Consider the following 13,720-nt stretch of genomic DNA (forward strand, 5'->3'; position numbering starts at 1 on the left):
TAAAGTTGAGATCAGCTGGTTTATGAAGACTAAAACCACTCAAAATGAAGGGAAAAGCACACGGAGCCTGAGTGTGAGACGCTTCTCAAAGTTTCCGGGGATTATCACCTCGCTGCCATCCTTGGATGCATGAGCTTCACACAGGAGCAGAGGAGTTCTGGCTACTGCCTAAAAACAAACTTTTGATGTTCCACAGTCATTCTGTTCTATGCATGTTCCAACAGGCCTGTGTTCCTGCTCTGATGTGTCTGAGTAATGAAACATTGATGAAATGAGGCCTGGATGCTGGTTCCAGGAGCAAGTTGTGAAAACTAGCTGTGAGACCAATGAGCTGGAACAAATGATCTGTTAAGAGATTATGTGCCTAAATGTCAAGTGTTAAGGCGACGTTTAAATGCACAAATAAAATCACTAATGCAGTTCAAGTGAGCATGTATCCAGTTTCCTCACAGTTAGCCTGTGAAGCTCAACGTGGTCGAGTCTTTGCCCGAAAGAGTTGAAGCGAGGTCACGTCTGGCAGGAGCTAAAAACACGGCTCTCCGGAAACGAGAGACGACGGGGAAGAAAAAATAGAAAAGAAGAAGAGAAACAGCTGGGACACAGGTTTACGAGAAAGTCCTCGTAATCCTGAAACCAGACTGGTCTCTCACATGGTGACCTTCACAGCTGGGTGTTGCTGAAGGTGGGGGAGGAATGAAACCACATGAGCCACAGACGTGTACAGGTTGGTCCAAAGCCTGCCTGCCTGTCACATGCGCACATATATTTGATGTGTTATCGGCCACATTTAAACAAGCACTTTATCGATGCTGCTCACGTGGGACATCAAAACACCCAAAACTCTCATTTGTCAAATAGACTGCGATTACTGTAATGCCACTTGGAGAGGAATGAAAGTCCATGTAAAAAAAATCCAGCATATGTGGTTTAAACTCGGCTCAATTAGCTGACTACCGTCAAGCAGCTGTGTAAATTTAGTTCTGGCAACTAACCCCCCAAAGTACACACACACACACACACACACACGCACACTCCTGCCTGACAGATTTCTCAGTAGTGAGGCCTTGCCCTCCTGAGAAGACACAGATAAGAAGCATGACTGAGCTGCAAGGAAAAGAAAAGTAGAAACACAGAAGATGGCAGCTCTATTATGACTAATGTTAAGGCCACAGGGCAGTTGCTAAGAAGACAAACGGATGAAGTGGAAGTACCTGTTATCCGTAAAAGGCATGCTCGGTCTGTCTGGTTATTTTTGTTGTTGCAGGTACTGTTGTGTGTGGCTGTTGTATCTCAGGGTAAAAAAAAAGGGGCCGATTACAACTAGACGACTAAAAATGTGCTGTTTTGCAGTATTCTAGTCAAGAAAGAAGTTGCTGAACGATATTTCTCACTACATACACACAGAGAGATGGATGCCACTAACTTTTCAACGAATATCCCACAGAAAAAAAACAAAAGTATTTATCTTTCAGTTGAAGACCCCCCCTCCCAAGATTTTTCTGGGAAATTCGCAAACAAACTGGGTTTAACTTTGCTCTTCCTTCACATGTTGGTTTGTGTTGCTACAGTGACCGACAGCGGCGCACAGAGAAATCACGTGGTTGTTATAATCATCATTGAGTTTGCCTTAGTTTGTCACATTTCGCAGCATGCACCGGCAGGAAACCTACTTAGAGTGCACAGTAACACAGCTAGCACTGTTCATTCACATGTACGGATGGCTTAAAATGTCAAAATGTCTGCCACCAAGGCCTGTTGTCTGTCAGGGATTAAAATGCCGAGAGTTCTGCAGTGTGTAGGAACATCTTTTATTAAGCCCATCTTTTATTGCCTTGTTGTGCTGTTTTTACGGTTTCGGGTGCCAGCCCTCGTTGTCAGTCAGGATGAATGGTGTAGTATCTGCTTATATGATGTATTTTCAACTAATTCTGCTTGGGCAAGGATCACTAAGTAAGTGTGAGTTAGAATTTATGAGGTAGCAGGAAGTACATGCTTTACAGGTTTACAAGAGTCTGGAGTGGAGCCGAGCTTTACAAACACGTGGAGTCAAATGACTGTAAGTGAAGCCTCGAGCATGCTTCACGTGGACCTTTCAGAGCTCAGAAGTTGATTTTAAAACCATATCTATCTTTGAGACCATATCTAACCTGAGGATAACCAGGAAATGCCTGTACTTTAGATTGTTTTTGACAGAAACATTTCCTGCTCTGCAACCGTAGATGGGCTGATGATGGGTGTGGTGGCATGAAGGGAAGCGGCGTGGATTATTCCTGTCTTTGCACATTCCTTAATGATAATCGAGATTAGGGCAGTTCCCTTCTGGTCATTTGCTCTCTCCGCAGTGACTGTGCATTTTATTGCGGTTTCCTTGTGTTGTTAGATGAAACACGGTCGGCCACAACCTGTGAACGTCGGTGCGGAGTCATGTGTCTTCATCCGTGACATTTTCATGCCCAAGTCAGTGGTCTGAAGTTTGCACGTCACAAATTGCTTTATTATTGGAATAGATATGACAGAGAATGTCTTTGTTATTAAAGACACCCTCTAGCCTCTTTCATTTACTATAACCTTGTGATTCTTACTGTGAGATGTTTTTTTATTTGGCACACATGCACAATCATGTATATGTGATTAACTTGGAAATTGAATAGTGTCATGTTATATTTTTAAAGTGTCACCATGACCTGATAAGGACTGCTTATCTGTTTATAATATTATGTCCATCGTCAGCAGAAGGTGTTCCATAACCTAAAAACAGACGAGATCCCACTGACTGAAGCCTTCCTCGATGCAACCACGTGCCTGTAATTGAGTCTGTGTTTGTGTCATTGTGTCTAAATGTGCTCCTTGAGACACCTTCTGTAGCGGGAACCACCTCAAACATTTAACAAAGTTCTGAATGTGTCTCGTTGGACAAACTTTGCTAACAGGGTCGCATCACGACCAGTTGAGATCAACGTGATGTTCAAAGATTGGTTAACCTATGAGTAGCAAGTGCTCATCTAATGATAGAGCGATGATTAGTTCTTCGGAGACAGAATATCCGCAACACGGCTGGTATGAACCCATTGCAAGACGGTCTCCATTTTCTGTTCAGAGCAGTCACTTGGAGCCAACCCGGTAAAACCAGTTGTGACTTGTATCATATACAGCCTGCTCTTCAGCTCTCAGTACTAAAGTGCAGGCCGCTTAGACAATCCTCAACTGTATAAGACTTTGTGGCATTTGCCTCTCCAAATGGGTGAAACCTAGTAAGGCTGTAAGGCTATTCATAGTTTGCCTACTGTACAGTGAGTCAGTGATAGGTAAGCAATCTGACACACTGTGGCCGTTCACAGCTCTATTCCTGACTGGTATTAACTACGACTCATGTGTGAGATGTCCACCTGTGGATGTGGCTATTTTGGAGGAAGCACAGGATATGTTCTGGATACAACCTAAAGGAGTTAGTCTTCAGTTTTTTCTTTTCTTTTTCATTCATCAGAGAGTCGAGCATTACAAACAGCAATACAGGCATCAAAACAAGATATTCATTTATCTAAATAGTTTTTTGTTTATTCATTCCAGTTGTATTTGTATTCCAAGGACTGAAACAATTATGGAATTATTAGGAAATAAATAGGAAAAAAAACATGTGATAAAATGTCTTAAGAGTTCTACTATTATATCTTTCTGCATGCTTTTTTTATTTTTTATTTTATTCTATAAATGAACAAAAAAATAGAATAAAAGAATTCTATAAAAAAAACACATCACATTTCATATTCCATTGGTTTGTATTTTTGGGATATTGCATTATATTTTACGGTCAGATGACTTGTTTAGAAAAAGTCAGTATTTTTGTTGTTGCTGCTACACTAATTAATTCATTCACATGATGTTATCCAACCATGAAATAGATGTTAAAGCCTTAAAAAGAAACCAACGATTCTCTGTTTGGGCTGTGCAGAAGACAGAGGAAACAGATGTGCATGCTGCCCCGGGGATTTTCCAACTCTGGTATGATCCATGAAGTAGTTTCACTGCATTTTGTGTCTTCTTTCAGTCTTAGCCATGTTATCTTACCGCTCTTGTCAGGGGGTTAGTTTGTTGAATGGTATCCTGTGTTTATTACCTCACACCACTGCTTTGCACCAGTTAGTGAAGATAAAAAAAAACACAAAACAGTAATTAGCTAAAAAGTATGGAGTTATCGATACAGAGTAGTTTGCAACTCTGTTGTGGAGATGTTTAATTTAGCTTGTTATTTCTTATCATTTATAAGAAATAATCATATAATTTAGCTTTTCCTGGTCTTCTTGATTTCTAGTGTATAAATACAAAGGGACGAGGAATGTAACATTTAACCATGCTACTCTTGTGACAAAAATAATTTTCTTCGAGGTTTCTTGTCGAAAGACAGTTGGTCAGAAACCACTTGGTGTGTTCTTTTTACAAATATGCCACTTTTGGATTTCACCTCGTCCGACCCTCCGCCCTGCCTACCTAAGTGAATCACTCTCAGCTGACATTGTCCACAGAGGATCTCTGAGCAGCTGAGCTCATTACTGAGGTCATGGGCCGCAGATTAGCGAGACAGATTTACTCTTTGAAAGTGGGACAAGATGTAGATATGGAGATATAACTTACTGAATTTGTGTTTCAGTACATGAGGAGGTCCCCTTAAATTTTAATAAAATAAAAACAGAACAAATGTTATATTCTGCAATACATCTTATATATAGATAGACTTGTAGTAGCTGAGATGTTAAAGAATAAGATAAGAGAGAGGAAAGTTATGTCAATGTGGGTTCTCCTAAGTGTAATAGTAAACTGTGTGGCGTGTGTGTGGATGGGTGTGGTTAATGAGTCATTTCAGGCATCAGAGGGAACTCATAAAGCACTCGGTGTGGGTTTTTTATGTTGAAATTCTGTAGAAAGAGGAAGTGAATAACTTACTGACAGCAAAGTTAAAAGGAATTCACACTCTTCTGCAGTTCAAGGGCTCCCTCTGATGTCAGGTCTTAAAGCTGCAAGCAGTGACTTTCACTTTTACAGCTGACACTGGAGAAAGCATGTCTGAAAATCGTCTTACCTGTGTCATTAAGTGGTCTCAAAGCGGTGCTCAAAATAACCCTCCAGTAGATTGGCCCAAAAAATATATTCTTCCACTTCATTTAGCGGGTTTTAATTTTTCAAACATTAACAATGCATAGATGTAAATTTACACGGGTTAACTATAATACTCTGGTTTCAAACCTTTGGATTTATGTGTAGGGATTGCATGTGTCTGTCTCTCTGTTATGGGATAATTTTGTAACCTTTCCCAGGAGGATGTGGACTCCCTGAAATGGTAACTGGTATCACTTTGAACCTTTGCTACCCTGGCATGATGGATGGATGTTTTCTACGATGTGACATTTTACGTCAAATCTGCTGCTATTTTTGGTAGTGAGGCTATGTTGTTGTTGTTTTTTTAATGATGTTTTATGACTGCGGCCACGGTGCACACGTTTTGCTCAATTTTCACTTTAGTTATTTAACATTATCACACAATACAAGTGTATATTATACACTATACACTAAGGAGGCACAGCTGTTCAGTGTGATGGATTACTTAAGCAATCATTTACCATGAAATTCCTAAAATGCAATGTCTTTGGGTTTTTTTTCTAATCACTATGTTTACTGATCATTTCATCCAATTTTAGTGCTGTACTGATTGAATATTCAGCAATTCCCTTTGACTGGAAAACGGCTGGGATTGTTGGAAAAAACTGCTAGTAGCCCTAATCTTATATTGATTCTCCATGAAGAAGTTCTGTTTTGTCAACAGTACTTCAGAGGTCAGTTTTTTTTTTTTTTTTAATGATTGTTATTTTCTGTAAAATGTAAATTTACCCCACATTAATCAGCCAGAAATTATGGCAAATGTGCTACTGAATATGGTATCTGTCACAGTGAGAGCTCTTGTTCAGGATGACAGAATAGCAGATCGGTCAAGTGAGAAAACCTTATTTTTCCCCTCTGACCTGTAGATGGCGGGAGTGCACCTCGCTGCTGGTTTTATCTGTATATTTTCCAAAGAGGAAGAAGCTGCTGTCAACTGAGGCGAAAATAGGGAAGCATCAGACACCAGCGTGTAGTTTAATCGGCACTGTCTGATGTGGCTCAGAGTATCAGCTGCTACTGCTGCTTTTGTTGCTGTTTGTGCTTATTTTACAACCTTTTACTACGACCTGACAGAAGTAGAGGACGACAGGTCGGTTATAGACTCTTAACTGCAGCTTTATGCTGTTTACAAGGTTAGCTTTTCGAAGGTATGTCAATTCAATTTGTGTGAACTTTTCACGCTCAATCCTCGCGTTTTACTGTACACTTTCATTTTTGTTTTCGTATATATCTGCAGTACAGACGATATTTCGGCTCCTTGCGCACTTTGACTTTATCAGGCTTAGTTTCAGGGCAGTATGATTGTTATTTAAGTTTATATGTGCGTCGTGATTCTGTGAGTAAGCGAGACACGAATATAATAATATCTAATAGCGAGAAATTAGGAACTACAAAAAAATAAAAAATTAAATTGTAAGGAGGCCTACATGGTCTATTACCTAAAACCCTGGCGCAAGAGCCTCGTCACATGTGCGTGATTCAGAGATTTGGAGTGAGGCCATCTGTGGAGACTGCAAGAGACTGGAAACTGAAGTTGATACCGAAAGCAGATGTTGGGATGTGAGCAGTTGTGTTTGATATAGCTGAATAAACTGCGGTGTTGTACTGTTTTTGTGTGGACAGCATGGTATTTGTTTACTGACGTACAATGTATCAGCCAATGAGAATGTGTTGGAAAAGAAACCCGGAAGTTATGAGAGCGAGAGAAAGCTAAATAAAAGTTACCATGCCTCAAAAAACCTCACGCCCTGTCTCGTTTTTATAATAATAACACAACATTATTCACGTTAGCTATTCTGTCCATGTGTAAAGTGCTCTGCAGTTCTTTAGTGTCGTGCAGCCTTTAATAGGACGCCATGATATAGATTGTGTGTCCACTTCTCCAACTCAGACTGACTACCAGCATCCCCAGAAGGTAGACAAGTGAGCAGAAACGGGGAGTGGAAACAAAGTGGTAAATATGGCAAATTCAGTCATGTAAAATCGGAGGTTTTCAAATTGGGAGGTTGAGGACTGATGAATGATTGAACGTACACAGTGATGTTCTATGGTCAATGTTCCGAGGGGACCTTGGGTGAACGTCCCAGGGAGCCTTTTTTTGTTTGTTGGTCAGCAACATGTGGTTATATTCTTGGCATGCTGAACAGTGTGTGTGATTAAACAACATGTTCATGAAGGGTAATGTCACAACGTTGGACGACATGAGGTCTGCACATCATAGACCTGTAAAAGCTTTGTGCTGCTATGTGAAAAACTTCCAGTCAATCGTCATTAAAGTTCTATATATAAATGTTAGAAGAAGACATCTTCACCATGTCAAGTATGTTTTTCGCTTAGAAAAGCAGATATCCACCGTGGTTAGTTTAATATGCCTTAGTCTCAAAAATAATACATAAAATATGGAGCATTACTTTCAAAAGGCTTGTAATCTCTTTTCAGTTTTTCTTTAAACATTTTTAATATTTTAACCCCACGTTATTATATGTGGATAAATTTGAGATGAAAAAAACCGCTTTCTTATCACACATCTCCTTTATTTTCTCCTCACCCTCCTGGTTCTACAGCATGTCCTCCTCCCTTCGTCGTCATGTCATCTGGGAGTCAGAGAGGCTGGTGGCCTACCTTCACCCGCAGCCCTGGACCCCAGGCTCTGTAATCCTTGAAAGCAGGACTCCTGGCAGCCCAGGAGGCAGTATCTTCCACCTGGAGGAGTCTGAGTACCTATCCTGGCTGCTGGGGGCAAGAACTGTGGCAGAACTGCTGTGTGACAGACTGGACGTTCGGAGGTGCGCTCTGGTTAGCAGACCCCACAAGGACAGGCCTGCTCAGGTAAGAATGCCTACGCTCTATAACCAGTGACAAAACAGCATTGAAGCTACTTTTCAATATTCTTTCAGAAGCATTGTATATGTCTTTGATGCAAAGTAGTAAAGTAACATTAGACGGTTGTGTAAGAAAAGTCAATTTCATGTCTTTCAAGTATGAAGCTAAAGTAGCAGCAGCATACTATTTGCTGGGTGCGTGAAGTGGAAGCCTGATTATATGCATGTGTTCTTTTCATTCAGCTCAATTTGAGAGTCTCAACTGTTGTTTGCTCCTCTGTGACTGTTTTTTGTGTATTTGTATGTGCCTGCAGTCATAAACTGAAGGCTCAGCTCTGTTGTGTGTCTGCTCTGGTTGACTTCATGCAATGTATTGACCAGAATAAACTGAAAGATTTTGGCAATGGATCCTTTAGATCTTCTGGTTTGCAGAGTCTGGCCTCTGTTGAGCAGGCTTGGGGTGGATGGGGCAACATCCACGAGACTTCCAGGACCAGAGTTTCTCCATCAGAATATTGGACCTGAAAGGTTCTAGTTTATGGTCACCATTATCGCCCTCATGAATAGCAGCGCGCGTAAATAATGTCGCAGTAACAAGCACGTTGGGCACTTTGGCTTTGTTTTCGTGCAACTCACAATTTCTGTAACCTGTCATGTGCTGCAGAAGTGGTGATTTTGAAAAGTGGACGAGCTTTAGTCAAGGGTGTGCGAGCAGGTCGTCTCCTCAGGCATTTCTGTGACCCATCAAAAAAAAATTTTCTAAAAAAAAAAATACTGTGAAGAACAGCTTAAAAGTAATCCATAAGAATTAAAACAGTGTTTGTGTATGGATGATTCACATCCTGGATGATTACTTGTGTTGCCGTGACAGCGGTGTGGGTGTGGAATAACATTTAGACTGAAGACCGCAGTGAATCGAACACGCCTCAAGCACGAGTAGAATCGGTCATAGTTCTGTTCTGTTGAAGTCAGAATTCCCTTGAGCAGTGGCCAAAATGTCATGTGTGAGATGACCACAGAAGTTATTCACGTCACCTGATCAAAGTTCTTTCTCTGTGGTCTCTATAGATCCGTGTCCTCCCCCTGCATGGTCTGAAAGCCGAGTGGCGACCTCACATAGCTGGAGAAGAGGAGCACAACACTCATGACCCGGGATACTGCAACTCCAAGACTGCCCCTCGATGGAGTGACTCCAGCTTGACTGATATTCAGACCAAGATAAGAGCCAAGCTCCCATTGCCTAATGCTTCACCTGATCTGACTTTCCTTGGGGACGATCCGTCTCACCCTGGCCTTTTCTCGCGTATCGTTCGAGGCGAGGAGCAGCAGTGGCGAGTGTGGGAGGATGAAAGTCATGTGGCCTTTCTTACTCCTTTCCCCAACTCCCCAGGTTTCACTGTGTTAGTCCCACGCCGACCTCTGACCTCTGATATATTCAGACTTGAAAAAGGAGATTATGAGGCTCTGGTGCTGGCTACCAAAAAGGTGTCGCACCTCCTGGAGGAGGGATTGGGCGCCTGGGGAGTGGGGCTTATTTTTGAGGGTTTTGAGATCGACTACGCTCATGCCAAACTGATACCACTGTTTCTGTCCTCGTCCGGGGCAAAAGGTGACGCCACAAAACCGCCATCTCCCCAGTTTCACCCCACTTATCCCGGATATGTCACATCAGAGGATGGTCCTGAAGCCACCTTGGAAAGTCTGAAGAAGGTGCACAGTAAAATTACTGCAAATTAATGCTGTTTCATATAGTTTTAGTCTACATTCTAGTATTCTTTTCTTAATCATAAACTTGCCTCAGTCATTGTTTTGACTAATCATTGCTTTATAAAGGGGATGAGTGTAGACCAAGTGATGTCCTGTTATTTCACTTTGTTTTATTAATAATAAAAGCATTTCAAATTTATGAAAGACAACTACTTGATTCTGAGAGCAAAACCCTGATTAAAAGCTGTCAATTTTAACACACCTATGTAGTTTACAATAGACTTAATAACACATTTTAACATTTATTTAATTCTCTCATCCACATAAATGTGACTCGGATGTGTCTGTATTTTAAATAATCATTTTCTCGCGCTGGAAGTAATTGTGCAAAGTACTTTTTTTTTTATTACACATAGCACTACACATTAATTGCTTCTAAAATGCTGCACTGAAAACTGTAATTCTTTTTTAAAATAAGCACTCGTAAGTTTGCACAATTTTTTTAGTTTAATTGAATTGAATTATATTTTAATAATTATCGTACTGCAATATAAATTTTAGAGGGAAAAACGATAGTAAGTAAATAAATACGAAGATAGAAAAGAAAAATGGATATATTTATAAAGATTTCAAGCTGAATGATTACTTACATCAGTTGTGTGATATCATTGCACTTGATAATTATGCCGCTGTATTAATTAACATGTTATTCATTTGTCGTCTTGCATTGGCTACATAACCTCTCATTACGCCACCACTAATTGGCCTCACTGCGCTTTTATGGTTATAAGGCTGAAATAATAACTATGTACTTAATCAGTGCTCTGTAAACTAGGCCTGCTAATTAAGGGCCTCAGGCTGTCTTTGAAATAAACAGACAAGTATGTGCTAACAAGAGGGGTCTCTGTTGCTGGTTCCCAGAGGAGAAGCATAAAACAAACTAACCTCTTCGAGGAATAATCTGCCTTGCTTTAAATGACAACATTAAATTGCCTCACAGACTATCACAGGAGATGATTTATTTGTCGTAGAAAAGTTCTGAAGGTTTGTTGCTTACAGAAATCTTTAAGTAATTTCTCAGGCTTTGAGCACTGTGTTTAGGATTGTCGTGCTGAAAGTGGAACACGTGTCCCAGCCTTCCATTTTCAGGAGGACTGAAACAGCTTGTGCCTTTTATATATTCTCTTACAACACATTTCCAGTTCCAACGCAGTCTCATGGGAAAGACGCGATACAGTCATGTCAATTTAATCAAATGATTTAACTCCGCAGACCTGATTTCCACAGTTTCCACATTTCATAAGTAGCAAAGTCCATGTTTTTGTGTTAAGGGGGATGGAGGTTACACAGCTGACTGTCAAGTGGGAGACTTGAAATTGCATCCCGCCCTGACCAGTAGTGTCTTCAAATAACTTTACTCTAAATTGTCTGTTTTGCATTCAATTGTTCCCTGTTCAAAGTTTCTTTTGGTTAATTCACTGCTTTTAGCTGACAGTAAAATCTTTTTGCATTCTGTTGCTGTAACCTCGTGTATTCATTCTCTTTTTTTTGTCGCAGTTTTACACTGAACAAACCAATTGGTTAAAATGTAATGTTAGAACTGAGATGGTTACAGCTATTTTGGTTAAGTTTTATAGTGTTCATGGTTAAGGTAAGGAAAACAGCATGGCTTGCATTACAATATTCAAATACATTACTTTGAAAGTTGTGCTGGATAGCATAAAAAAGTACAGATTGATTTTTTTTGTCAGCACAAATGCATGGTTGACTATATGATGTGTATAATGATGTGTATTTTTAGTTTTGTAATGCAATAAATTGGCAGAAAATACAAGAGGTTGGGGGGAAGTTTTTAATCAAGGTACTATATATTATCAAATCATTCTACAACAAACCTCAATGTCTGATTTAATGAGCTAGATCAAATCAAAATGCCAAGAATGCCATTAAGGCTAAAAGCTAAAATGACAGTAACAATTCTAGTGGTTAGCCCAGTTGAACAACATCAAACTAATTCTATAAAATGTGGAATAACTAACTGATAGAAGTACATACATGAAATTATATATGTGCATTTGGAAAAATGGTACATGATAGTTTTTATTGAACCTGTTTAGGCCATTTACAAGCTAGCTTCTAATTGCTATTAGTTAGCTAAGGATGTACAACTGACTGCAGAAACAGCGTTATAGCATATTAGTTAGCATTAGCCCTGTTTTGATACTGTGAATGCTTTAGAGAAATTTTCATAACATCATCTTTTTCTTTTTTTTTTCTTTTCCATGGAATATCTTCCAAAGAATTCAGTTTCTCAACTGAATCACATTTTGAAATTTAGTTACTGAAGTGACAGTAATCCAAGAAAACATTTCACTGAAAACCAAATTGTAGTTTGTATGTTGAACTTTCCCAAGACAAGGCTTGATTAAATCTTAGCATCCAGTGCCTTTGGTGAGACTCCCTGCCTGCAACACTTGCCCCGTACACTTTCCATCTTTGTCATGTAGAGGAGGGGCTCGATGCTGCAGCTCAGATCCATGATGGAGAACACGCTAATGCTGATCTGACAGCGGAACTCAACAAACGTGTAGTATGATACAAAGGGCATGAGTGCCACAGGTGGCAGGTAGTTGACCACAATAATGGCCATATTTATCAGCACTATCTTAAAGGCCTTCTTCTTCACCGGGTGCATTACCTCCTTTCCCGCCACAGAGCGGCGGAGGACCCAGATAATAGAAATGTTGCAGAAGACCATAACTGCAAATGCAAAGAGGATGATTCCGCTGAAGATTTCATTTACACTCATGACTCCCATAATGGACTTTATTAGGGCATATGCCAGTGTTAGGCCCCAGACCACCACAGAAATGCCGATGCGAGTCATGTTGTCTCTGTAACTTGCAAAAAACACCGGATGGACCACAGCCATGTAGCGATCCACACAGATACACACCTGAGGTTGCAGACAACAAGAAAGAAAGATTAAGTCACAGTGCTCTTGCCTCAACCAGCTATCAGATAAGGCTGGACATCTCTTTTGTTAAAAACATGAATGTGCTACAACTGCCCCCATTTATAGTCATATAGGTGCATATTTAATCATATAATATTTAATTTACATATATAACATATCTTTTAAAGTTTGATGATTTATCCCCCCTTTCATGTCAGTAACTTTAAAAAGGGCCCATTTTTATCATGAAAGATTATGTAGAAGTTGTTGAGAAATTTAATTGATTTATTTAGTAAAACTAAAATCCTATACTTTGATTATTTATAAAGCAGATTTAATTATATGTGGGAACATTTTGTTTGTTTTTGCTATTTGTCCAACATCTTATGTTAAACTTTATTTTTTTCTTTTGGTAATTTTGGAGCCTTTATAGAGCAGTTTTGAGCTAGATTAAATAATTTGTGGCTTTAAACCTCACAGTCATAATGAATATTAGCTGAATAACTTTGACGCTACTTGAGTGATGGATTTTTAAAGTTTGCAAAAAATCCTTTGTGTTTTTCGACATGTTGATTTGATCCCTTTTTTATTTTGGTATCTATAACTGACACAAATCCAACTGAGATCTGCCAAACTGACCAGAAACCCATTGATAAAATACAAGCCTGTGCTCATGAGCAAAATAATTGGTACATGCAACATTTCCAAATAGGTTTTTAGGACCCCTAAAAGTATTCCGACTCATTCTGTGTTTAATTTGATGAATACTCTCCAAAACTCTAATATCTAGGATTTCTCCTTTATATAGATTCACTACAATTAAACAAACAATCATAAGATGCACAATGTTTTTTGGAGGGATCAACCTACAATAAAATTGGATTTCTGCATTTCAAAAACTTACCAGAAAGAGTGGTGCAACATCCTTGACCCCATATGCAAATCTCTGAAAGTACCAAATGTCATCATTGTCCAGCATCAGCCGGTTGACCATGTCTACAGGTGTCATCAAGCAGAAGTAGGCATCCAGGATAGCCAGGTTAAAGATAAAGATGTCCGATGTGGAGGCATCTTTTTTTCTGGT

At 39.7% G+C, this 13,720-nt stretch overlaps 1 protein-coding gene across 5 annotated transcripts; it reads left to right on the forward strand.

Moving 5' to 3' along the window:
• The first annotated feature begins 3,254 nt into the window (after positions 1-3,254).
• On the forward strand, positions 3,255-11,436 carry LOC140305692 (uncharacterized). Of its 5 annotated transcripts, none has more exons than XM_072384656.1 (3): positions 3,255-3,445; positions 7,716-7,980; positions 9,042-11,436. In XM_072384656.1, the coding sequence occupies exons 1-3, from the start codon at positions 3,393-3,395 to the stop codon at positions 9,708-9,710; spliced, it is 987 nt and encodes a 328-aa protein (XP_072240757.1). In that variant the 5' UTR covers positions 3,255-3,392; the 3' UTR covers positions 9,711-11,436. The 5 variants fall into 5 exon arrangements, with proteins under 5 accessions (XP_072240757.1, XP_072240756.1, XP_072240759.1 ...); XM_072384655.1 differs by lacking the exon at positions 3,255-3,445 and adding an exon at positions 6,107-6,241; XM_072384658.1 differs by lacking the exon at positions 3,255-3,445 and adding an exon at positions 6,152-6,284.
• Positions 11,437-13,720: the final 2,284 nt, after the last annotated feature.

This window comes from Leuresthes tenuis, unplaced genomic scaffold (assembly GCF_036924035.1).
Source record: "Leuresthes tenuis unplaced genomic scaffold, fLeuTen1.0.hap1 SCAF_4, whole genome shotgun sequence".
NCBI lineage: Eukaryota > Metazoa > Chordata > Actinopteri > Atheriniformes > Atherinopsidae > Leuresthes > Leuresthes tenuis.

Excerpts from the sequence above, each read along its gene's own strand:
- LOC140305692 (XM_072384655.1), top strand. The coding sequence starts at position 6,144 with ATGTGGCTCAGAGTATCAGCTGCTACTGCTGCTTTTGTTGCTGTTTGT. Across the intron at positions 6,242-7,715 it reads ACAGAAGTAGAGGACGACAG|CATGTCCTCCTCCCTTCGTC; the intron begins GTCGGTTATAGA and ends CTGGTTCTACAG. Across the intron at positions 7,981-9,041 it reads ACAAGGACAGGCCTGCTCAG|ATCCGTGTCCTCCCCCTGCA; the intron begins GTAAGAATGCCT and ends TGGTCTCTATAG.